The 27,171-nt window shown below is 44.1% G+C and overlaps 1 protein-coding gene across 2 annotated transcripts in view; it reads right to left on the reverse strand.

The window, feature by feature from the left end:
- SEMA6C (semaphorin 6C) overlaps positions 1-27,171 on the reverse strand; it is a 280,483-nt gene that overhangs the window by 21,895 nt on the left and 231,417 nt on the right. For both annotated transcript variants that reach the window (XM_040333776.1, XM_040333777.1), the window contains exons 14-18: positions 25,622-25,795; positions 25,376-25,513; positions 16,487-16,564; positions 13,708-13,760; positions 4,633-4,683 (exon numbers count right to left, since the gene is read on the reverse strand). In XM_040333776.1, coding sequence (XP_040189710.1) covers positions 4,633-4,683; positions 13,708-13,760; positions 16,487-16,564; positions 25,376-25,513; positions 25,622-25,795 — 494 coding nt within the window. The remainder of the gene's footprint in view (positions 1-4,632; positions 4,684-13,707; positions 13,761-16,486; positions 16,565-25,375; positions 25,514-25,621; positions 25,796-27,171) is intronic.

Here is a 27,171-nt window from a genome sequence, read left to right on the forward strand (position 1 = left end):
CGCCGCAAGTTTTTCAGGCAAGTGCTTTATTCACAAAGCACTTGCCTGTAAAGTTGCGGCGGCGTAGCGTAAATCACCCGGCGGAATTCAAATTCGGCGGGTAGGGGGCGTGTATCATTTAAATGAAGCGCATCCGCGCGCCGAACGAACTGCGCATGCGCCATCCGTAAAATATCCCAGTGTGCATTGCTCCAAATGACGTCGCAAGGGCGTCATTGGTTTTGACGTGAACGTAAATGACGTCCAGCCCCATTCACGGACGACTTACGCAAACGACGTAACTTTTTAAAATTTAGACGCGGAGAACGACGGCCATACTTAACATTGGCTGCGCCTCCTATAGCAGGGGCAACTTTACGCCGGGAAAAGCCTAACGTACACGCCGTAACTTTACTGTGTCGGCCGCGCATACGCTCAGGAATTCACGTATCTAGCTAATTTGCATACTCAACGCAGAATTCGACGGAAGCGCCACCTAGCGGGCAAAAAAGAAATTGCAGTTTAGATCCGACGGCGTAAGGGACTTACGCCTGTCGGATCTAATGGATAACTATGCGTAACTGATTCTAAGAATCAGTCGCATAGATACGACGGGTCAGATTAAGACTTACGACGGCGTACATGGCGCTGCGCCGTCGTAAGTCCGTTGAGAATCTGGGCCAAAGTTTTGATGGCCTAATTATGTTTTTTTTTTCCTTTTCTTGGAACGATTGCTCCATCTGACACGACCCGCTCATTTCTTTAGAGTGTCAATTTATTCAGACAAGCGGAAACGGTCTGATAATGTTAAAGTCTAATGAAGACAAGTAAAATGTCACACGGAAAGACTGGAAACGCATTCCTATTTAGCATATCAGAGCGTTAAGTACATTCAACGTTAGAGGAGGTCTCGCTGACCAGCGACCCCCAACGAAAATTACGAATGATTACATTTTATAATTTTATACCCTACGTTGTGTTAGAGGCAAACTGAAGACAATCATTTTTGTTAAGCCGCGTACACCCGATCAGTCCACCCGATGAGAACGGTCTGATGGACCGTTTTCATCGGTTAACCGATGAAGCTGACTGATGGTCCGTCGCGCCCACACACCATCGGTTAAAAAAGCCCTGTACACACGATCAGTCCATCCGATGAGAACGGTCTGATGGACCGTTTTCATTGGTTAACCGATGAAGCTGACTGATGGTCCGTCGCGCCCACACACCATCGGTTAAAAAAGCCCTGTACACACGATCAGTCCATCCGATGAGAACGGTCTGATGGACCGTTTTCATTGGTTAACCGATGAAGCTAACTAATGGTCCGTCACGCCTACACACCATAGGTTAAATAACCGATCGTGTCAGAACGCGGTGACGTAAAACACAACGACGTGCTGAAAAAAACGAAGTTCAATGCTTCCAAGCATGCGTCGACTTGATTCTGAGCATGCGCGGGTTTTTAACCGATGGTTGTGCCTACTAACGATCGGTTTTGACCTATCGGTTAGGAATCCATCGGTTAAATTTAAAGCAAGTTGGCTTTTTTTTAACCGATGGTTAAATAACCTATGGGGCCCACACACGATTGGTTTTGACCGATGAAAACAGTCCATCAGACCGTTGTCCTCTGTTTAACCTATCGTGTGTACGAGGCCTTGGTTTTATATCAGGTGGGGAAGCGATAGAACTCCTATCCTCTTTTTTGCTGTCTGTTCCCCATACGGGGCACCAAAATTTGAATGGAAGGAGGTTTAAGGGACAAGATGTCTTTTAATTGTTCTCCCAACCTCCCCAAGTGGCAGACACCTATCCAAATACTTATCTTCAGCCCCGATCTTGACTGTTTGGTTTGTGGAAAAAGTTCTTGGCTCTTATACATGAATGCACAACACCACCGCCCCTTGATTCCCATGGCTAAAGCCATACTTCTTTTGATGACTAGGGGCCACCATGGACTGTGTTTATTGTTTTTTTTTGGTTTTCTATATACTGTATATATATATATATATATATATATATATATATATATATATATATATATATATTTTGTTGGTTGAACTAGATGGACTTGTGTCTTTTTTCAACCTGGCTAACTATGTAACTCTAAAGTAGGGCAGATATTAAGCATGTAGGTAGGTGTTGGCCACTCGGGAGAGGACGGAAAAATCGAAGGACAACTTTCCTTTTTAAATGTTCTCCCAACCCCCCTGAGAGACAGACACCTGACCTTCAGCCCCATTCGGTGCTGCATAACCTTTGTAGAAAGTGGTCCCCGCCACATCCTGCTCCTATTGCACGTGCACACTGGTCAGCCCATAGATTCCTATGGCTGAAGCCATACTCCTCCGGGTCACCATGAACATAGACTGGTCATAGGAATGAATGTTCTGGTCCACACAGTTAAGAACTCTGCAACAGAAGTCTTCAAAGTTGGACCATGCTTTATACGTTTTTTTTTTATTTCCTTCCTAGATCAACTGTGGTTTTTATTATGCTGTAGATAGTTACATATAGCTAGTCTGGTTAAAAAAAAGACACAAGTCCATCTAGTTCAAACAATAGAAAAAAATAATTGGAGGTTTTCAATTTATTTGTTCTATTTATTCATTTTTTTTCTATTGGTTGAACTAGATGGACTTGTGTCTTTTTTCAACCTGACTAACTATGTAACCACAGGGTAGGCCATTTATATGGATACACCTTAATAAAATGGGAATGGTTGGTGATATTAACTTCCTGTTTGTGGCACATTAATATATGTGAGGCGGGAAACTTTTCAAGATGGGTGGTGACCATGGCGGCCATTTTGAAGTCGGACATTTTGAATCCAACTTTTGTTTTTTCAATAGGAAGAGGGTCATGTGACACATCAAACTTATTGGGAATTTCACAAGACAAACAATGGTGTGCTTGGTTTTAACGTAACTTTATTCTTTCATGAGTTATTTACAAGTTTCTCTTTGGTTACCGCCATTGACATGTCGCCGAGGTTAACACGTGCGGAGCGGATAGAAATTGTGTTGATGTCTGGTGAACGCAGTAACCGGGTACATAGCAGCAGATTTCAATGCAAGACAGCCTACGAGACCACCCATCTCCCATGCTACAGTTAGCAAACTGCTTGCTAAGTTTCGTCAAACTGGTTCAGTGTTGGATTTGCCAAAATGTGGGCGACGCATGAAATCTGTCACTAATGAAGAAACATCAGTGGCTGTCCTAGCTTCATTCAGCAAGAGCCCACAGCGTAGCACTCGCCACATGTCACTGGAGAGCACATTGAACACATTTTATAAGTGGTCAGAAACGTGTAAATAACTCATGAAAGAATAAAGTTACATTAAAACCAAGCACACCATTGTTTTTCTTGTGAAATTCCCAATATGTTTGATGTGTCAGATGACCCTCTTCCTATTGAAAAAACAAAAGTTGGATTCAAAATGTCCGACTTCAAAATGGCCGCCATGGTCACCACCCATCTTGAAAAGTTTCCCCCCCCTCACATATACTAATGTGCCACAAACAGGAAGTTAATATCACCAACCATTCCCATTTTATTAAGGTGTATCCATATAAATGGCCCGCCCTGTATGTTACTCTGAAGTAGTGTAGCAGACATTAAAGCGGGGGTTCATCCTAAAAAAAAAAAAAAAAAAAAAAAATTCTACCATGCTATCCAGCATACTAGCGCGAGCTACAGTATGCCTTTATTTATTTTTTTGGCGCCGTACTCACAGTTTAATCCCTTAGTTAAGTTTCAGACTTAGTAGGCGTTCCTAGGCAGAGGGGAAGATGATTGACGGCCGGCTATGGCGCGTCACGCTTCCCGAAAATAGCCGAAATAGGACTTGGCTCTTCACGGCGCCTGCGCAGTCAGCTCCTAGTCTGTGCCCAGGCGCCGTATAGCGCCGTGAAGAGCCGAGTCCTACTCCGGCTCTTCTCGGGAAGCGTGACGCGCCATAGCCGGCCGTCAATCATGTTCCCCTCTGCATAGGAACGCCCATTCCCCACGGGTGTCTGAAATTTAACTAGGGGATTAAACTGTGAGTACGGCGCAAAAAAAATAATAAAGGCATACTTTAGCTGACGCTAGTATGCTGAATGGCAAGGTAGAAACTTGTTATTTAGGGTGAACCACCGCTTTAAGCATGTAGGTTCCTGAGCCCTTTCTCATGAACAATGTTCAAGCAGCTAGAGGCAGATCTCGATGGAGGCTGATGAGCCAGCTGGTGAATTCTGATTATTCATTTTTGGTTTCCACCAAACTGGTGAGCCATTGGTGTAGGTTTGGGTCTCTTGTGAGCAATAATTCAGTTTGGACACCTTAATTTATTTTATTTTTTTATGGCTGCCTGATGTCTTATAATTGGCATATACCACTGTTGGCTGCTTGTCAACGTTGGCTCATGTAAAATTAAACTATATTGGAAGCTCTAGGATTCGCATTATTTGGACAAACACAAGCTTAGATGGATTGCTGATCGTTATCCTTTTCTGGCTGTTGGCATGCTCTCTCTTTCTCTCTCTACTACAGTGAGGTGGGTTGAAGCCAACTAGATAGCACACAAATGAAGACATGAAGCAGAGACATTTAGGGGGGCGGAGAATGGGAAGGAGAGGGGTGATTTTTTTTTTTTTTTGGTAACTTACCGTAAGCGGAGTCTCCATCGCCATCAAGACTCCCCGATGCAGTGACGAGATCTGCAAATGAATATGAAAGAGAAAATAATCATTGGAGGCGCTATATGATACTTTACATACTGCATTATTTTCTTATATCTATGCTCAGATATTTTCCCAATTTAAAAACTGTACATAGGCTCGCCAAAAAAATACAAATTTCAAGTTATAGGTAGGTCTGTGATTGACCTAATAAAATATGATTTTCTTTGATCTGTCATGAATATTTGTATTTATTTTACAGCCAAAACTTTTTTATTTTTTAACGGGATAGATCCCTTTTCAGGTTGGGGTTGTTTGACAATAGAATATATTTAAACAAAGCCTACACAGCCACCACCACATACAGATATTTAAGCTCTACCTTTTATTAATTTTGTAGGCATCTGCACTGCACCTGCATCTCCCTTGTCCCCATCCTGCACTCAGTGGGAGCCGCTCAGGGGAACAGATCAGGGCTCAAGTCCTGCGGGAACGTGTGGGAACGGAGTTCCTGCACTTTTTTCACAGCAGGAACGCAGTTCCCTTTGCAAGACTAAAGCAGCCGAGCCACTCGAGCCAATCCTTCACTAAGCGGCGATGCCCAGCTTGACTCTTTGTCAGGGGCAGGCGAACCTTAGTAATCCTTTATGTTACTGCCCGCTTCCTGTATATGGATTCATCGGGTAGTGTGCGGGTATTCCGTCACTTCCTCGATGCCGAAATGTCTCCTGGGAGCTTTTGTCATTGTTCCCAGGAGACATTGCGGAGGTCTGCGGCAAGTTAAACGCGGGATTTAGAAAGAACTTGCTAAAAAAAAAAACATGCGCTTTAGTAATTATGTATATGAGCGTATCATTTTTTTTTTGGTGGGGGAGTGGATCTTGGGTGGGAGTTCCCACACTTTATTCCCCAGGACTTGACCCCTGGAACAGATCGTTGGGAGACGAACTGTCACTTGTAATCATGTGTTTACAAGTGATAGTGGTGGGCAGGGAGCAGAAGACCTGAGCCAAAGGTGGTGAAACCGAGTTCCACCAAGTTCCAGCTGAAAAGAAGACCTGCTTCTCCCTCTTCCTAAGAACCTCACCAGTCGATATTGGTAGAGCTGGACCATTCAACCAACAAGTTACATCTTGATTTTTTGTATCAATAATTTTAATAGTAACGACTTGGATTATTGTTTATTTATGACCCATTTTTCCAGTTGATCAAATTGTATCTTTGTAGCGAAATGAAAAGATCTACTAAAAACCCATTGAACCCTTTTGAATCCAATCGAAAACTCTCTACAACCTACAGATTATACATGTTATAAATCTCATTTTTAGTGGGGGTTCCTTGAGACCTTCAATGAAAGGCTGGTACAACCCAAGAATATATATAATTATGGATATGCTATCAGCATACCTATAATCTGCTAAAAGCCTATTGAACCCTTTTGAAACCTATTGAACCTATCGAAAACTCTCTACGACCTACAAATCACAAAAGTGTAGCATAAGCCAGGGATGGACTGGCCATTGGGACTGCCGGGAGTTTCCCGTTGGGCCGATGGCTCAGTGGGCCGGCTTCAGTGACAGCAGACCGCCGCCCCCTCCACTCCTTTGTCTCTCCCTCCCCGCATCGCTCACCTGGGGGGGAACAGAGAAGCAGGGGGAGGACCAGGGGGGATGACAGAGGAGCGTGGGGGGGACCAGAAGGAGCACGGGGGAGGGGACAGACAGCTGACTCAACAGCTATGGCCTGGGAGTTTCTCACTTCTGCCTAATCTTGTCCCATAAGGGGGGCACCGAGCTGATTCTTTGCCCCGGGTGAAATAATGTCTAGCTTCCCCACTGGTACTACCTATAAGAGTACCAGTACCAGCCATTCTATTCTAATAAAGTAGAACGGCTAGTGGCTAGTGAAGGTAGAGAGGGGGCTTGGGTGGCCGGGGGGGGCGGAATTGTCCGGCTGCCATGGGAGAGACCTGTCAAAGTGGGCCAGTCTGGATGAAGTCCAGGGCCAAATATTTGTCCCAGTCCAGCCCTGGCATAAGCTATAAATATAGTTTTACTGGCGGCAAACTTTTCCAAGGGTTCCTCCATGGTACAAATGTTGAGGGAGGCTGATCCAACCCATGAATATACTGTATTTCCTTATGCCACAAGCATACTTATACAGACAAATATATCTCTTTTGCAATAACACAAACAATCCAACATCTCATCATAAGTGTTCCACAAAGCAATATATGTTTGATATAGGCAAGAATACACTGCCCGCAATCAATACGAAACAAGCAGTATAGTCCTCGCAGATATAGCTCTCCATCTGAACAGATTGCACATTGGCATAGAAGCACTCTCTCCGTGATCTGTATAAGATAAACAATACAGTCTCACCATGTAATGTCTTCCATATCTACAGTTGCATCGGGTATTCACACTATATGGCACTATATAACTCATTTCATATTGATTGCAGACACAATCTGTTTGCCGGAGAGCCGTATCCGGGAGGACTATAATATTATTCCGTATTGATTGAAGACAATGCTTTCTTGCCTATATTAACATATATTGCTTTGTGGAAAGTAGCACTTAGGAGGATATGTTGGATTTCTCATGCTATTGCAAAGCCACATATTTGTCTGTGTAGGTATGCTTGTGGCATATAAGGATTTATATTCTTGGGTTGGACTCTTAACCATAGATTAAATGTTTTGTCGAAGAATAATTATTAATACACATAATGAGGTGGGAGTCACTGACTCCTCTGACTTAATGTAAAAGATCTATGGATACACCGAAAGGGTGGTCATTATACATATATTGGATGGCAGGCCTATGAAGAGTAATTGGCCCGGATTCACAAAGCACTTGCGCCGACGTATCTCCAGATACGCCGTGTAAGTGCAAATATGCGCCGTCGTATCTGTGCGCCGTACCCACAAACTAAGATACGCCCTAAAAACAGGCTTCATCCCACCAACGTAAATTGCCTACGCCGTCATAGGGTGGGCGCATATTTACGACGGACGCATGTGGCGCTCCCATTGATTTTCTATTCAAATATGCAAATGAGGGAGATACGCCGATTCACGAACGTAAGTGCGCCCGACGCAGTCTACGCGATGTGCGCGTAAGTTGTACGTCCGGCGTAAAGTTAAGCCCCATAAATCAGGTGTAACCCAGCAGCAGACATGGAAAGGTCTGCATAAGGGAACTCAAGCCGGCGTATTTTACGTTGTTTACTCTGGACGTGAATATGGCTGGGCGTAGGTTACGTTAACGTCGTAGGCAGTGATCCGGCGTATTTTAGACAGTTGTTCCGACTGGGTTTTGAGCATGCGCAGATGGATGTGTCCACATCCCGGCGCATGCGGAGTTCGTTAAACATACTTGTCTGGCTCTCCAACCATCATTTGCATGGGGTCACGCCTCATTTGCCTGGCTTTGCATGGGACAAGCCCACTTCCACCTACGCCGGCCTGCGCCTTCGAAACCTACGCCACGCCGACGCAGCTTTGGGAGCACTGGCTTCCTGAATTCCATGCTTGCCTCTCTGTACTGATCCCGAATAAAGTTTATGGTGAAGATGGTCTCGTCTTTTTACCACTCTGTGTCACCATAGGAATTAACATGCAAGACCAAGTGTCCTTGGGTGCTGGAATTGACTGAATGGGTGGGATTTTCCCGGCTGGTGCACTGCCCCCAAGGAAAGTTTACGCTCAGAATGGTCTCCTACTTTTACCACTCAAGCAAGCATGCCTGTTTGTTGAAAGAGCCTTTAGACAAGAATTTTTTCAGATCACAGCCAACTGTCATCTCAGACCCATGGACACATTTGGACCTCTTGACAAGTCTTACCCAGAATGAATAATGCATTTTATTATTTTTCTATGTTTCCCAGATGAATACACACGATCAGAATTCCGGCCAAGAAAAGAGCAGGATCTCAATTTTCGTGACAGGAAAAATTCCTATCGCAAATCGCGTTCGTCTGTATGCAATTACGACGCGCAAAAAACAAACAAAAGAGAGGGCACACCAGCCTAGCACATTATCCCAATAACAATTTATTTGCTTGCAATGAGTAAATATCTAACCATTTATTATTAAAAATGGGTAAATATTCACTTACAACCATAAAAACAGACAAAGCTCATCAAGGTAGTAGTTGTTTGAACCTCTCCATACAGTATGCTCCTAAGACTTGGGAGGAAATCTCCTGAATCTCCTGGAGCCAACTGCAAAAAAATTTTGGCACTGTGGAAGAGGGTATTACCTTCCAAACGCCAGTTGGATCCAGGAGATGTCCTCCCAAACCTTAAGAGCATATGGAGCGCTCCGGACAACTACTATCTTGATGAGCTTTGTCTGTTTTTATGTTTGTAAGTCGATATTTACCCATTTTTTTATAATAAATTGTTATTGGGATAATGCTCTAGGTTGATGAGCCTTCTCGTCTTTTATAGAGGATCATGGAGTTATATTTTTAGTGGGGGTTCCTTGAGACCTTCAAACTATTCCAAGGTTTCCTTCATAGTAAAGAGGTTATGAAAGGCTGGTCCAACCCAAGAATATATATCATATATCATTAGGTCCAATCCATTCAAGCAGACACCCTGATTGGTCATCTTCACCTAAAGATCAGCCTCCCTCAATATATCAATGGTGACCATGTAAGTTGTAACTAGCGTCTTGGCACTGATCATTTCACAAGACCATTGTTCCAGGATAGGGTTTCGTCTTTCTTTACTGCTTTATAACATCACACAGACTGAATGTTACAGGAAAGGCATATTGATTTTCACACTAGGTATGCTTTAAGATTTATGTTTGTTTTTTACCGAAGCAGGTGGCAAAAAATTGTTGTTTGACGCCTCAAAAAATAAATCACGAAAGGGAAATCTTACCATTTAGAGGTTAAAATATCATGAATAGAAATTATGCCACGGGATATTCAGACATTCTCATAACAAATAAGAGAGTTCTGAATGTGGGACTGCACATTTCGTAGTCGGTGAGGCCTGAGCGATCACATAGACTGTCAGGAGACTGTAAAGAACAATCCTCCACTGTTCAGAACTCATGACCCAACTTCATAAGACCATTCAGTTACGCAATCTATCACACTCCTAACTCAGACTACAAGTTTTCTTTCATGGTTGTTGTTAGAATTTAAGATTGTGTCCCTACCGATAATATCCCTGGGTTGTTATGCTTTACCATCCCTGTTTCTTGGAAGGAACAAAAAAGGGAGTGATTTTGCTTCTGACTTCATCTTAACTAACATGACCTGTGCTAAACTTTTTCCGAACGTTTCCTCTAGCCATATGGAGTGAGAGTCTTTTTGGAAGGCACGCACAGGTCCATTTGGTGGAGCCTTTGGTCATGGATTCATCATTAGAAACTTTTAAATGCCAGTGGTTTTATTACTGACCTTGGCCCTGTCCAAAGAGGAGAGCTTCTTTTGACCTTCAGGAATGAAAGCTATTGAGTAATCCTCGCTAAAGGGGGCCCACAGGTGGACACATGTCAATGTGAGAATCATGAGTGAGGAGTCACCTGTCTTTGAATGTGCCCATGTCTTGGTCTATCAGGCCATTGGATAGGGGCAAGATCACTCTTGAGTGATCTTTGTTAAAAGGGAGCCCACAAGTGAACAGATGTCTACGTGAAAACCATGAGTGAGAAGGTATCTGTCCATCTTAGATTGTGCCTATGTCTTGCATATAGGTCAGCCTCATGTAGTAGTGTGTGCATGGTGGACATGTGGTCATTCCCTAGGGTGGTAATATAGAGCCAAACCCATGAGCCCCATTGGGTTCCTTAAATTGGGCAAGATTACTCTTGAGTGATCTTTGCTAAGGGGAGCCCACAAGTAGACAGATATCTACATGAAAACCATGAGTGAGGAGTCACCTGTCTAGGTCAGTGGCTCCCAAGCTGCGGCCCGGTGGGACACTATTTCTCCCACTGACACCATCAATGACACTATTCTTCCCATTGATACCAACAATGGGGCCTTCTTCCTCACCTTAAAAACAATGATAAGGCATTGTTTATGCCCACTGGCCACAATCCAGCACCCCCCCCCCCCAAGCCTAAAGGACAGTAAACTGGCAATTTGCTTAGAATGTTTGGAGACCTCTGGTCTAGGTCAATAGGGTAGTGTGTGCATGGTGGATTACTTCGAACCTTAGAAAGCACTTGTGGTCATTCCTTAGGGTGGTCATATGAAGTCAAACCTATGAGCTCCATCAGGCCATCGAATAGGCGCCAAATCACTCTTAAGTGATCCTTGCTAAAAGGAGCCCACAGGTTGACATACGTCTACACGGAAATGGGCGAGTAGTCATGTTTAGTCACTTGTCGGTTCTCTTTGTAGGCCCTAAGCCTGAATAGGAGAGCAACACTTTTTCTGATCTTCTGCCAAAGGTCTCTATACCACAGTGGTCCAGTTGGGGCCCCTGACTTTGGATTTTAACACTACAGTGTGGCACTCTAGTTCTCAGCGTCTTCTTCCGAAAAGGGTTCTAACCATTACCCACGCTAAAAAAGTTGGCTTTAGATACAATTTAACTCAAACTATATGCTTAGTGAAAACAGACTATAGCTTCCATTAAAAAAGATGAAGTAAAAAAGATAAAGACTTGAAAGCCAGCCTATACATCACCGAGGCTTGTTGGTGATGTTAAAAATTAATGCAGTTTTATTGACTGATATAAATTTTACGAAACCAGCCGGCAGGATGGAAAACCCGCCCGCGTCCATTTGTCTTGTAAACGTCACAGCCCATAATGTTGCCACTTCTTCCAGCTAAGATTTGGTTGTATGGATTGTGTTTTATTAATACGTTGTCCCATAATCTTCCCCCTTCAACTCGATGAAATATGAGAATGGAAGAGGACTTGAGTGCCGGGGAACAGCGCAAGCCAACAGACATAAAACTCTTCAAAAACATCTTCATGTTATGAATCAAAGTGCTTACACGGGCTTCCCGCTGGGTGCAAATGAATTGCTTTTTACATGCGTTTTATGATGAAAAGGGCGGAATCTTTTAAGGGTTTTTCCTTCGCATCAAAGTTATCGGGTCATGTGGGGCTTTTGAAGACAATGACAAGCCTTCTTCATTGAATTTTTTTTTTTTTTTTTAGCAAATCTGTCACAAATTTGAGCAGCTCAGAAAGCAAAAAAAACAAGGTTCTAGGTTGAGTCGATTGGAAGTGAAGTTCAAGAGTTCATTATGTACAGAGTGCAGGGTTTAGGAATGCAATACATACAGAGTGCAGGGTTCAGGAATGCAATACATACTGAGTGCAGGGTTCAGGAGTGTGCTTTGTACAGAGTGTGGGGTTCAGCAGTGCACTACCTACAGAGTACAGGGTTTTGGGTTGCGCTACGTACAGGGTGCAGAGTTTAAGATTATGCTACATACAGAGTGTAGGGTTCAGCAGTGCACTATGTACAGAGTGCAGGGTTAAAGAGTGCAATATGTACATAGTGCAGAGTTTAAGATTATGCTACATACAAAGTGCAGGGTTCACCAGTGCACTATGTACAGAGTGCAGGGTTAAAGGCCCAGATTCTCATACATTCGCGCTGCTCCTGAGCAGCGTAATATATGAGCTCTACGTTACACCGCCGCAGGTCTACAGGTTTACATCCTGATTCTCAGAACACTTACCTGTAAACTTGCGGCGGTGTAGTGTTAGATTGCTCGGCGCAAGCCCGCCCAATTCAAATGGGGCGGGCACCATTTAAATTAGGCGCGCTCCCGCGCCGAGCGTACTGCGCATGCTCCGTCGGGTAAATTACCCGACGTGCATTGCGCTAAATGACGTCGCCCCGACGTCATTTGCCTAGATGTATACGTAAATGGCGTCCAGCGCCATTCACGGACGTCTTACGCAAACGACGTAATTTTTATTGAATTCGACGCGGGAACGACGGCCATAGTTAACATTGGTTGCGCCTGCTAATTAGCAGGGGCAACCTAACGCGTCGGGTACGCTACGCAAACGACGTTAATTCGCTGCGTCGACCTCGCGTATGTTCGGGAATCGCCGTACTTACCTCATTTGCATAGACGACGGGGAAAAGCGACGATGCGACACCTAGCGGCGGGAAAAAAATTACTTTTAAGATCTGACAGCGTAACAGCCTTACGCTTGTCAGATCTAATGGGTACCTATGCGCAACTGATTCTGAGAATCAGTCGCATAGATACCCGGGGCCAGATGAGGTGTTACGACGGCGCTAATGGTGTTGCGCCGTCGTAACGCCTTTGAGAATCTGGCCCAAAGAGTGCAATATGTACATAGTGCAGAGTTTAAGATTATGCTACATACAGAGTGTAGGGTTCAGCAGTGCACTATGTACAAAGTGCAGAGTTCAAGAGTGCATTATTTACAGAGTGCAGGGTTCAGGAATGCACTACATACAGAGTGCAGGGTTCAGGAGTGCATTATGTACAGGGTGCAGAGTTTAAGATTATGCTGCATACAGAGTGTAGAGTTCAGGAGTGCACTATGTACAGAGTGCAGGGTTCAGCAGTGCACTATGTACAAAGTGCAGAGTTTAAGAGTGCATTATATACAGAGTGCAGGATTCAGGAATGCACTACATACAGAGTGTAGGGTTCAGGAATGCACTACATACAGAGTGCAGAGTTCAGGAGTGTGTTGTGTACAGAGTGCAGGGCTCGGGGGTGCATTATACGCAGAGTGCAGTGTTGAGGGGTGCACTATGTACAGAGTGCAGGGTTTAGGGGTGTGATATGTACAGAATGCCACGTTCAGGAGTGCGCTCTAGCACCTCATAGTGCAGGTGGCCCTGCCTCACCTTAGAGGGAGATCATTCCCTCACTTAGATTCCTTCTTAGGAGGGACAGATCCAGAATTTTACAAACAAGTCAAAGGTACTTGCACTGCTTGCCTTACCAAAAATACAATTAATTATGCTGTATATTAATGAATACAGATTATTTGTGTCTTTTATATTGGCTTTTAGTTGTAATTTTAAACTAAAGGTGTTTTTTTTTTAATTATTATTATTTAAGAATCTTCTCACTCACCTTGACAGTTGCCCCGAAGTTTTGTTTGTTCAACTTCCTGCTCAACCCCGGCCCTGGAAATCAGAAAAAAAAAAAAAAAATTAAGGATTATTGGTGGTTTAGGTGGCACAGTGAATTAGCAGTGATTGGGTGTGGGACGCTTTCACCAGGTCCTGATCCTGAAAGTGAGGACAGGACATCCCTCCAAAGTGTGAGAATCCCTGGTTGTCACCAGAATCAGTGTCCCCATTGGAGAGATTTCCCTTCATTTCCTGCCCCAAAGCAGAAATAGGAAGTGAGAGGAAATCCCTCCAAATTGAGGGAATCTCCTGGTTCCGTGGCGGTGCATCAATAAAGGGCGCAGGAGCGCCGCCCCCTTTCTCCTGCCACCTCTCTCTCACCATAGATAGATTCATGCATTGCATTACTCAGTGTTGTGTTAGGAAAGCAAATAAATCGCTTTCCTAACACTGACCCGCCTCTCAGCCAATCAGGTGCTCGGGTCTGGCTACCTGTCACCTGATTGGCTAAAACAACAGGCGCTGTGATTGGACACCTGCTAGAGAGGGCTGGAGGACGCCACCATGGCCCGCTGCGAGACAGGTAAGTCCCGACTCCCGGGCGATGCACACTGGCAGCAATTGATGGGGCACAGTAGCGGCAATTAATGGGGCACAGTAGCGGCAGTTGATGGGAACACTGGCAGCAATTAATGGGCACACTGGCAGCAATTGATGGGCACACTGGCAGCAATTGATGGGTACAGTAGTTGCGTTTGATGGCACAGTGGCGGTAATTTATGGGTACAGTGGCTGCGTTTGATGGCACAGTCGCTGAGTTTCATTGGCATAGTGTCTGTGCTTGATGGGTACAGTGGCTGCATTTTATGGGTACACTGGCAGCAATTGATGGATACAGTAGCTACGTTTGATGGCACAGTGGCAGTAATTTATGTGTACAGTGGCTGCATTTGATGGGTACAGTAGCAGCAATTGATGGGCAAACTGGCAGCAATTGATGGGTACAGTAGCTGCGTTTGATGGCACAGTGGCGGTAATTTATGGATAAAGTGGCTGCGTTTTATGGCACAGTCGCTGGGTTTATGGGCATAGTGGCTGTGCTTAATGGGTACAGTGGCTGCGTTTCATGGGTACAGTGTACTTGATGGGTACAGTGGCTGCGTTTCATGGGTTCAGTAGCAGCAATTGATGGGCAAACTGGCAGCAATTGATGGGTACAGTAGCTGCGTTTGATGGCACAGTGGCGGTAATTTATGGGTAAAGTGGCTGTGTTTGGGTACAGTAGCAGCAATTGATGGGCAAACTGGCAGCAATTGATGGGTACAGTAGCTGCGTTTGATAGCACAGTGGCGGTAATTTATGAGTACAGTGGTTGCGTTTGATGGCACAGTCGCTGCATTTCATGGGCATAGTGGCTGTGCTTAAAGGGTACAGTGGCTGTGTTTGATGGGTACAGTGGCAGCAATAGATGGGCACACTGGCAGCAATTGATGGGTACAGTGGCTGAGTTTGATGGCACAGTGGCTGCGTTTCATGGGCATAGTGGCTGTGCTTGATGGGTACAGTGGCTGCGTTTCATGGGTAAAGTGGCAGCAATTGATGGGCACACTGGCAGCAATTGATGGGTACAATAGCTACGTTTGATGGCACAGTGGTGGTAATTTATGGGTACAGTGGCTGCGTTTGATGGGCACAGTGGCTGCGTTTGATGGGCACAGTGGCTGCGTTTAATGGGCACAGTGGCTGCAATTGATGCTTTTTTTCCCAGTTTGCACCCCTGCAAAAATTTTAAGCACCAGGTGCCACTGGCCTGGTTGTCACCAGAACTAGTGCCCCCCATTGGAAGACTATTCCTGTTCTGGTGACAACCCAAAATTTGGGATTTTCTTTTTCACTTTCCCTCACAGTGATATTGGTAAACAGGACAAATATAGAGGGTGAATCGTGCCAGGCAGCAATAAAAACCTGACAGGTGATCTAACCCCTTTTCCACTCCATCCTGTATAGTCACCTGGACAGGACGTTAGGGAGAACTGAAGCAGATAGAGGGTCTAAACAAACCTTTCTCAAACTTTTTTTACTCCAGAGGAACCCTTGAAAAAATGTTCAGATCTTGGGGAACCCCCTACTAAAACCATTTTCTTGTGGATCATAGGAAAAAATTCCTCCTTGCAGTTGTGGTCAAGATGCCACCCTTACAGTCGGCAAAAAAGGTGACACTGACTCTGCCAAGGGGCTTTGGCCACAGCTCAAGGAACACCTAGTATCCTCTGAAGGAACCCTAGGGTTTCCTGGAACCCTGGTTGAGAATGGTTAGTCTAAACCAGGGGTTTCAAGCTGGTGGCCCTCCAGCTGTTGCAAAACTACAAGTCCCATGAGGCACTGCAAGGCTGACAGTTACAAGCATGACTCCCACAGGCAGAGGCATGATGGGACTTGTAGTTTTGAAACAACTGGAGGGCCACCAGTTTGAGACCCCTGGTCTAAACCTTTCTCCATGCTATCAGAAACTCCAAAAAAAATGGCGTTCCACTTTAAGTAAATACCTCCATAGTATAATCTGGAGACTACATCCGCCTCACAAAAATAGAGCTTCATTATATTTGAACCATTATTCATATTCCAGCATTTTTCGGTGCTTATTGAATAATTAGATCTTATGGGAAAGCAACGCCGTTCATTAAACCGCTAATCCGTGGTTAGATAAATGAGGCCGGGGAGATAGACGGAGCTCCGGTATAATCTGGCATGTGATGTATTTATTATGGTCGCTGTGTTACCTTGGGTCGCCCCGGAAGTTGGCGCAGGTCCCCGATTTCAACCACACGCAGTACGGGTCTCTGGAGGTCAGGCAGCTCCTGTGCAATGAAAACAAAAAAGGTGAAAGTTGGATATCGGAAACTCATATCGAAAAGGGAGATCAACATAAAACGCACTGCTAAAACACAATCCTGGCATCATATCAATTACAATGTAGCATAAACGTCTTATCATTTCCAGCCAACCTGTCAGGAGGACCTTAATTACCTTCTCCTGGTAGCACTGTGGTTCCCTGGGCCAAGGGTTGTAATTCCAGTGTCCACCAGCGGGTGTCTCCCAGTAATCAGTTTCTACCTGATGCTGGCTGCTGGGAGGGTATTTAGGTCCTTCCCTACTAAATGCCTACTAAATGCCATTTATCCTAATCTTGCTTTTTTCCCAGGTGGAAACTCATTCCTGGGAAAATTGTTGATGACAAAAGCATACTTCCCAACATTTCAAAAACCCACGGATTGAGGTTGTTGAGCGCGGGGGGGGGGGGGGGGGGTTTGCCGCGGATCGTGATCGAGGTTGGGGGGGTGATTGCCGCGGATCGCAGAAGTTGTGGAGCGGGGGGGGGGACGCACGGATTGGTTCTCTCTCACCTGTACACACAGCCAGTCGGATCTCCTCTTCACTTCCCTTCACGGGACTGCGGGAACATGCAGTCTGTGCGTGAAGTTCCCGCAGAATCCGGGTGGGTTGGGAGGTATTTAAAAGGACTATTATTAAATGCCAAAGGTAGTGTCAGGACCTGGACAACCTGCTGGTGGCACTGTGGTTCCCAGGGCGGAGGGTTGGAATTCCAGTGTTCACCAGCGGGAGATCCTAGGAATCAGTTTCCACCTGGAAAAAAGCAAGATCAGCATAAATGGCAACAGGATCTGGTAGCAGCAAAACACTGGAGCGAGAGGCATTTAGTAGGGAAGGACAAAAATACCCTCCCAGCAGCCAGCATCAGGTAGAAACTGATTACTGGGAGACACCTGCTGGTGAACACTGGAATTCCAACCCTCTGCCCTGGGAACCACGGTGCCACCAGCAGGTGATCCAGGTCCTGACACTACCTTTAGCGTTTAATAATAGTCCTTTTGTCATCAAAATTTTTTCAATATTTTATCATTAAAATAATCCTGCCATGAAGGTTCTTGTTCAGGCATTTTCTAGTATAGCGTGACAACGCTCTGTCCCTGTCTTCCAATTTTGCTCCCGCGTTGTCGCTGTGTCCGATGATTAAAAGTGGCAGTTTTAACACACATTACACAGGTATGGTCCTAGTGTTGTCACCATCAGAAAGCCATGCATCCATCACTGGAGTGCATTCAAACAGCAAGTGGCATACCGATACGTCGATGGATAGCAAGTGGTTAAAATGGAAAATACCACAATTGGCAACCAGATGGCCTTAAGTTTCACAGGAAGTATCTACGATCTTTAGGGCCATCTAGTGGCCAAATGCACCAGTGGGCATCTACCAGTAATTTGTTTCTACCTGATGCTGGCTGCTGGGAGGGTATTTAGGTCCCCCCCTACCATATTTCCCCTTCGCTCCAGTGTTTTGCTGCTGCCAGATCCTGTTGCCATTTATCCTGATCTTGCTCTTTTCCAGGTGGAAACTAATTGCTGGGATCTGCTGGGAGACACCCACTGGTGAACACTGGAATTCCAACCCTCCACCCTGGGAACCACGGTACCACCAGCAGGTGATCCAGGTCCTGACACTACCTTTGGTAGTCCTTTCGTCATCAACAATTTTTCGATATTTTATCATTAAAATAATCCTGCCATGAAGGTTCTTGTTCAGGCACTTTGTGGTATAGAGTGACAACGCTCTGTCCCTGTCTCCCAATTTTGCTCCCGCGTTGTCACCGTGTCCGATAACTACCAGTGCCATCACAGACAGAAAGTGGCACACTGGTACGTCAATGGATAGCAAGTGGTTAAATGGAAAATACCACAATTGGACACCAGTTGGCCTTATGTTTCACAGGAATTATCTATGATCTTTAGGGCCATCTAGTGGCCAAATGCAGCATTATCAATTTTTAATCAATGACAACCATTCGACCAGCACAGGAAAAAGGCCAATAACATTCTTTTTTTTTTTGCACCATTCACACATAGGGAATGTATGTGCACTTGCACGAGATGGATTTTTTTTTAAATAAATACACCTCAAGTGTCCAGACTTTGTTTGCTGCTATAGAGCCCCCCCCCCCCCAAAAAAAATCTAAAATTGCAGAACGTTTCCTTTTATCTTTCATAAACTAGTAAATCGTGCCAAATGTCATTTTGTTAGGGTTTATTTTACGTTAATAAACACAAGGCGGTGTATTTATAAAAAATTTGCACAGCATTTTGGCCAGTGAAAGTACATGCTATTAGGCAATTGGCTGTGCTTGATTTAAAAATGGAAGATACCACATTTGGCCACTAGGTGGCTTTAAGTATCACAGGAATTACCTATGATCCTTAGGGCCATCTAGTGGCCAAATGCAGCATTTTTCTTTTTAAATTAATGGCAGCCATTCGACCAGCATGGCAAATAGCCTAAAAACATTTTTTTCTGCCCCATTCACACCACAGAACGAATGCACGTGCACTTTCAATGCGTGATTTTTTTAATTTTTTTTATGAATACACCTGAAGGATCCAGGTTTTGTTTTCTGCTATAGACCCCCAAAAAAATTTGGAGTACATTTCCAAGTAAATTGCTTATCACTGCTTTGTGAATTTCCCGGAAATTTTCTTTTGATTCTCATATTTGTCTCAATCTGGAATCTTGGAAGGGAGTAGAGTAAGCTTCCAGTACCCCTCCCCCCCCCACTCATACCCCTTAAGATCAGCAGCTCATATCGCAGTCATTTACTTCCATTTCTGTACACAGCTGCCCCGTAGGCATTCACTTGGCAGCGTACCAGATAGCTGCAGCCTTCGCCAGCATGCCACTGGCACAAGCAAGAAAAAAAAAAGAAGCTTGCTCGCACTCTTGCGCTTTGTCTCTGGTAGCCCCCCCCACCCACCCAACGCCGATACAAAGCCTGGCATGAAAGAGCCTTTTTTTCTGCCGCCGGGCACCCGGGGACCTCTTCAGATGTTATTGCATGGCTCTTAACCCGGATGACTTTGTGGTAGGGTTAGGAAGGCCGGTATGATGACTCGCTTGGAGCGAGGTGGAAGGTGGGGGGCGGCCACGCGGGCACGCTGGTATTGTTGCACTTCGCGCGGCGAACGCATGAACCGTTGTGAAATTGAAGCTGCTTTTGTTCTCCGGAGATCCACACGATGTGACTTTATTAATGAGATTATTTCCAAGCTGGTTATATTTCCCTTTACAGCACAAGGGGGTTTATTCAACCGAAAACCGGCACGGAACAATAGATCACAGGCCATTGTGGAAATGAATACACGCTGTTAAAAAGACCTAATCAACCGCGTTCTTTTATTTATTTTTTTCTTCTCCTCCTTATCATCAACCCCTCCGACAAATGTTATTATTGCGTATTGTGTTTTCTCAATGTCACGCATGGACAGATCGTGGTCTGAAGAGAAGAGATCGTCTTTTTTTTTTTTATATGGGCTGATCGTTGGCGGCTCCTCCGTCTTCTCTACAGACGGCTGTCGGATAATAGGTCTACCGCCGAAAGCAGGAATGCGGAGAAACGGGGACCAGATGAGTTTTGGATTTTAAATTGTTGTATTACATAAAAGGAATATAAAGTAACAACATCGAAAACAAACACCTATGAAGTGTATCCTCAGACAAAGAAATAGATAAGACTATAAGGTCTAGGTCTGCGGCCAAACCGCGGCGCAGGGTTGTATGCATTTTAGGCCACATGCACCGTGGCATTTTTTTTAGTGCTGCTAAACGCCCCTCCATGTTAGCCTATGTGTCCACACACACACACAAAAAACAAAACAAAACAAAAACAAAAAAACATAACTTGTGCGTTCAAGAGAGAAGAATTTGGCAGAAAAACCGCCTGACGCTCCTAAACACGGGTAAAACGTGTCTAAAAGACATTTGTTTCATTTCAGTGGGTGAAATAAATTAATATTCTGGTCACTAGAATAAAAAAATAAAAAAAACACAAACGCTTGATGCTCCTAAATGTGCCCAAAAAGGGGTTGGCAAAAATGCAGCTTAGGTGTGATTTGGGAAAATAAAATGGGGAAAGAAAGAAAGAGAGCGAAAAATAGAAAGAAAGAAAGAAAGAAAGAAAGAAAGCAGAGAATGTGAGAAACAGAGAGAGAAAAAAAGGGGAGGAAGGAAGGTGAGAGTTGAAGGACAGGGATAGATAGATAGATAGATAGATAGATAGATAGATAGATAGATAGATAGATAGATAGATAGATAGATAGATAGATAGATAGAATTATAAAATAAAAAAGAAAGAAAGTAAGAGAAATAAAAAGAGAGATAGAGAGAGAGAGAGAGAGAGAGAGAGAGAGAGAGAGAGAGAGAGAGAGAGAGAGAGAGAGAGAGAGAGAGAGAAAAATAAAAAAAGAGAGAAATAAAGAAAAAAATGGAAGGAAGAAAGAAGGAAAAATTGTGAGATAGAGAGAGAAAAAGAAAAAAAGTCAGAAAAGGGAGATAAAAGAAGAAAAAAAAGATAAAGAGAGTAAGAGAGAGAGAAAAAAAGAAAGAAAGAAAGAAAGAAAGAAAGAAAGAAAGAAAGAAAGAAAGAAAGAATAAGAAACAGAAATAAAGAGAGAGAAAGCAAGCAAGAAAGAGATAGATAGATAGATAGATAGATAGATAGATAGATAGATAGATAGATAGATAGATAGATAGATAAAGAAGAAGTAGAGAGAGGGAAAAAATGGAGAAAGAGTTAACAGAGAAAATTATAAAATAAAAATGACAGAAAGAAAAAGAGAAATAAAGAGAGAGAGAGAGAGAGGGAAAAAAAGAGAGAAAGGAAGAAAAAAATGTAAGAAAGGAAGAAATAAAAATAAAAAAAGAGAGAAAGAAAGAAAGACAGAGAGGGAAAGAGGGAGAGAAATAAAGATATATAGAATGATAGATAGATAGATAGATAGATAGATAGATAGATAGATAGATAGATAGATAGATAGATAGATAGATAGATAGAGGAGTAGTAGTAGAGAGAGAAAAAAACAGATAAAGAGGAAACAGAGAAAATGATAAAAATAAAAATTACAGAAAGACAGAGAGAGAAACAAAAAGAGACATAGTGAGAGAGAAAGAGAGAAAGAAAGAGAAAAAATAACGAAAGAAAGAAAGAAAGAAAGAAAGAAAGAGAAAGAACGAATATAAGAGAGAAAGAAAGAACGAAAGAAAGAAAGAAAGAGTGAAAGAAAGAAAGTAGAGAGAGTGTGAGAAAGAAACAGGGGGGGGGGTGAGAGTTGAAGGACATGGATAGATAGATAGATAGATAGATAGATAGATAGATAGATAGATAGATAGATAGATAGATAGATAGATAGATAGATAGATAGATAGATAGATAGATAGATAGATAGAGGGAAAAAAACAGAGAAAGAGTTAACAGAGAAAATTATAAAATAAAAATGTCAGAAAGAAAAAGAGAAATAAAGAGAGAGAGAGAGAGAGAGAGAGAGAGAGAGAGAGAGAGAGAGAGAGAGAGAGAGAGAGAGAGAAAAGAGAGAAAGGAAGAAAAAAATGGAAGAAAGGAAGAAATAAAAATAAAAAAAGAGAGAAGAAAGAAAGACAGAGAGAGATAGGGGAGAGAGAAAGAGGGAGAGAAAGAAATAAAGATAGATAGATAGATAGATAGATAGATAGATAGATAGATAGATAGATAGAGGAGTAGTAGAGAGAGAAAAAAACGGATAACGAGGAAACAGAGAAAATGATAAAAATTGAAATTACAGAAAGACAGAGAGAGAAAAAAAAGAGAGATAGTGAGAGAAATAGAGAGAGGGAAATAGAGAGAGAGAAAGAAAGTAAGAGAGAAAGAAAGAAAGAGAAAAAAAAGAATGAAAGAAAGAGAAAGAAAGAAAGTAGAGAGTGTGAGAAAGAGGGAGAAAGAAATAAGGGGGGGGGGGGGGGTGAGAGTTGAAGGACATGGATAGATAGATAGATAGATAGATAGATAGATAGAGAGATAGATAGATAGATAGATAGATAGATAGATAGATAGATAGATAGATAGATAGATAGATAGATAGATAGATAGATAGATAGATAAGCAGTAGAGAGAGAGAGAGAGTGAAAAAAAAAACAAGAAAGAGGAAACAACAGAGAAAATTATACAATAAAAATGACAGATAGATAGAAAGAAAGATAGAGAGATAGATACCTAGATAGATAGATTCTAAAGAGATGGCACAACAGAGATGGCTTTGTCTCATTGATACCTCAGACAGGAAGGAGGAGTAACTGCTTTAACTGACTCACTTGTGTGTATTAATATCACCTTGAGCTACTGAGCTCTGTGAACTGTGAATGTTTTTTGTTCACCAGGAGGTAAAACATACTATTAATATGCAATCTATTCTATTCACCCAAAGAAAAGGAAATTATGCTTTTAAATATATATTTTCTAAAGTCCTGAGACTCGTGATCATAATAGAGAAAGGAAACATACAAAACAATGATACGGTTCTTTCATGGTTGACATTCTGGTAATCTCAGTAATAACTGGAAAATGAGATATGATGATGAAATCTGTCCACCCGTACTCATTAATATCTCCATAAACAGGCTGACAAAAGAAAATCAATCAATCAATAAGAATACAAGTCATCCACTTAATAAAACTCTCCAGCCTTGGATATCTTTTGTATATCTCCACATCAGCAGTGTCACCACCAGGATTTTCACAGACCTGCACCCGAGGTGGTCCTGCGTTCTGAGATCTCTCAGCGCTGTCAGCAGCCGCGTCTTTGTAAAGATCTATTTTCGAGATCATTAATAGCCGCCTGTGGCCATGTCATGTCAGCGACAGTCACCATGTTTCTGGAGACCTGTGTCGGGAGTGCTAATCCCTTCACCATTTGTATCCCCTTTCGGAGAGATTTCCCTTCACTTCCTGTCCTATAGCCACAATGGGAAGTCAGAGGAAATCCCTCCAAAGTGAGGGAATCCAGAACTTTTATCCTCGTTGAAAGATTTCCCCTTTATTCCTGTTCTGGGGACAGCCCAAAATATGGGATTTTCTTTCACTTTCACTTTCAGTGGTAACGTTCAACCAGGGCGAATAGGTAGGGTGAGTCTCCTTAACAGGGACACATGCAGCAATAAAAAAAACATGAAGTGGTTCTAATCCCTCTCCAATCTATCCAAAACTAAAAAAATAAATCCTTTAGTAATACTTTAATATGTATCTAAGGTCCAATTTAATCTCACTTCCTGTCCAGGGGGTCAAAACAATAGTTAATGATGGGATGCCAAGCACATTCTTCTCCCGTTGACACCCATTCCCTCTGTTTTCTTCTACTGGTGTCCATGGGCGTCCGCAGAACTTTTTTCAGGGGGGGGGCATCATTTTAAGGTCACCCATGCTCTGACCCTTTTCGACAATGTCATTATCACATTATCAAGGTCAGAGACTGCAGAAGTAGTACAGGAGATGGTCAGAGACTGCGAACATAGTACAGGAGAAGGTCAGAGACTGCAGAAGTAGTACAGGAGATGGTCAGAGACTGCAAACATAGTACAGGAGACGGTCAGAGACTGTGGACATGGCACAAGAGACTGCGGACACAGATCTATGATGTGACATGGAGCAGTCCCTGGCATTTCCTGCCCATCCTTGTTCTCTGAACCACCAGTCAGTCTGTCCTCCAGGCCTAGGGAGCGGTGGGGAGGTTTAAGGAGTACAGGAGTTCCAGACTCTGGGAGGCGCTGGGGACGCTGTGCCTGGCGTCTTGCTGCTCTGCTTTCCCGTGGCCTCCGTCTCCTGGGCTGCTCACTCACTCTATGTAGACCGGGTGATATCATCCTGCCCACCCCTGGAGGCCTTTGCTGTCCCGCTCCTCGCACCAGCTGTCACCGGCCCTGCTAAACTGTGTACAGGTGTGAGCAGGGCTGCCCGCCGGGGCTAAGATAAAGACAGAGTGGGGAACCCCCGATCCGATCCCTGATTCCAGGGGGGGGGGCACTAGCCCCCCCTTGCCCCTACCTGCGGACGCCCATGTTGGTGTCACAGAAAGAAAGAGTCACCGCTCCAGGTGGGTGTGCTGAGCAATCAGTGGTTTCTCAGGAACTCAAGGGTGCCGGCACTGCACAAGGCAAATGATAGAGGCTAGGAAAAATGGACAGCCGCACTCCAATAGACCTTTCGGTTGTCTTTATTGTAAAAATCAGAACAGAAAATGCACTTCAAAAACGCAGCAAAAAAATGGGGATAGCAGCCAACACGTTTCACACTTTGGGTCAGTGCTTAGTCATCAGATAGTTTGAGTTCCCGACCTGAACGGATTCTCCGCTGATGTTTACAGGGTTCTGCTGCTGTAGATGTAGGCAACTAGGCATTGAGTTGTCCATAAAAAGACTGATGTCCTGAGGTAGATGTAATATAGCCTTAATGAAGGCTGGAGTTGAAGAGTAGATTCCAAGCACAAACCCACAGGGACCGGAAGTGAGGGTAGACCCACCCAAAGAGCCAACAGATAGTAAGAAAAAGTGGGCAATACAGGTGATCCTGGGGAGCAGAGGGCTGTTTCTGGAGTGTCCAAGGCAACTGCTTCTTCTAACTACCCACTGGCCGGGCCCTGGTGGGCTTTGCTACCTAACATGCTACTTACCTTGTAGGCACAGTAATTTGGAGTATTCCTGTGGCAAGAATATACTGTATCTATACAAACGTTTTAGTTATGGTTAAATTAGGCAAACAGGAAGAGAGGCCCCCCCCCCCATCTCAATTACCGGTACTTACCGTCTACAGGTTCCATAGGTTTCGCAGCGACTTAGAGGAACCCGAATGATGCAGCTGGAGAATGCGACGAACAAGGCATGGTTTTCACGGTCCACCTGCAGCCCCAGTATCTTCCCATCCTCCGCCCTCACCCCACACCTACGGGAGGCAACGACAAGGCTTTTAGCGAGTGGCAGATTTGTGAGATAACATTATCCCGGCATAAATATATCTTAGAACGCTGTCGTTTCATGGGGATGAGCTCACCTATCTTGGCTGTAAACATTAATCTCCTCTAAGAGAGCCGTCTCCACGGTGGAGTTCTCCGTAGTGCCGGTCAAGACCTTCAACACCTTCCCGTCCTCTGAGCCAAGAAACAAGACCGTGTAATTTCCATAGGGGCCGGCCAACGTGTCAGCAGCGATTTGGGTCAATTTGTACCTAGAAAAGGAGAAAATTTATGATTTTTACAACTTCGAATGATAAGAATTATGTCGGTTACGGTAATAGAATTTGTTCTTTTACAGGATGTGGATGCATGATGTTGGGTTACAGTCCATGGCTTCATGACAAGCCCTCTTGCATAATGAATACCATAGGTACACACGATCGGAAATTCAGACAAGAAATGTCCGATGTGAGCTTTTGGATGGAAATTTCCGACCGCGCGTAGGCTCCATTGGACTTTTTCTGTCGGAATTTCCACCAACAAAAGATTGAGAGCTGGTTCTCAAATCGGAAATTCTGGTCGTCTGTAGCAATTGTGACGCGCAAAATTTCGACGGAAACAATTCGACGCATGCTCGGAAGCATTGAACTTAATTTTCTCGGCTCGTCATAGTGTTGTACGTCACGGCGTTCTCAACGGTCGAAAGTTCAGAGAACTTTTGTGTGACCGTGTTTGCAAGCCAAGCCTTAGGAAAATCCGATTGTGTGTACGCGGCATAAGAGGCCGTGTGTAGGCATCGTGCAACCACAAAGTTGATCCCAAATAAAGGGGAGGGGGATTGTCTTACCCAAACGTGGTCATACAGTTTGCAGTTTTTGTATTACTTCTTAACAACTGCTGAGATAAGATACAAACTGCTTACAAACTTCTGTGGACATCTGACCATCTGACATCCCATTCCATTATTGGCCAATTTATGGAGTTAGACCCAATTTTTGGGGCTATAATAGCCTGATAGGCAGCATTTAATGGGGCAAACTGGCGGCATTTGATTGGGCAAACTGGCGGCATTTGATGGGGCAAACTGGCGGCATTTGATGGGGCAAACTGGCAGCATTTGATGGGGAAAACTGGCAGCATTTGATGGGGAAAACTGGCGGCAATTGATGGGTAAACTGGCGGCAATTGATGGGGCAAACTGGCGGCATTTTAAGGGGCAAACTGGTGGCATTTGATGGGGCAAATTGGCAGCGTTTGATGGGGCAAACTGGCGGAATTTGATGGGGCAAACTGTCGGTATTTGATAGTGCAAACTGGCAGCATTTGATGGGGCAAACTAATGGCATTTGATAGGGCAAACTGATGGCATTTTATGGGGCAAACTGACGGCATTTGATGGGGCAAACTGACGGCTATTGATGGGGCAAATTGTCGGCTATTGATGGGGCAAACTGGCGGCAATTGATGGGGCAAACTGGCGGCTATTGATGGGGCAAACTGGCTGCGTTTGATGGGCACAGTGGCGGCAATTGAAGGGCACAGTGACGGCAATTAATGGGCACAGTGGCTGCAATTGATGTTTTTTTTTTCAGTTTGTTTGCGCCCCCCCCCCCCCCCAAAACTTTGAGCACCAGCCACCACTGCTTTG

This window comes from Rana temporaria, chromosome 13 (assembly GCF_905171775.1).
Source record: "Rana temporaria chromosome 13, aRanTem1.1, whole genome shotgun sequence".
Taxonomy (NCBI): Eukaryota; Metazoa; Chordata; class Amphibia; order Anura; family Ranidae; genus Rana; species Rana temporaria.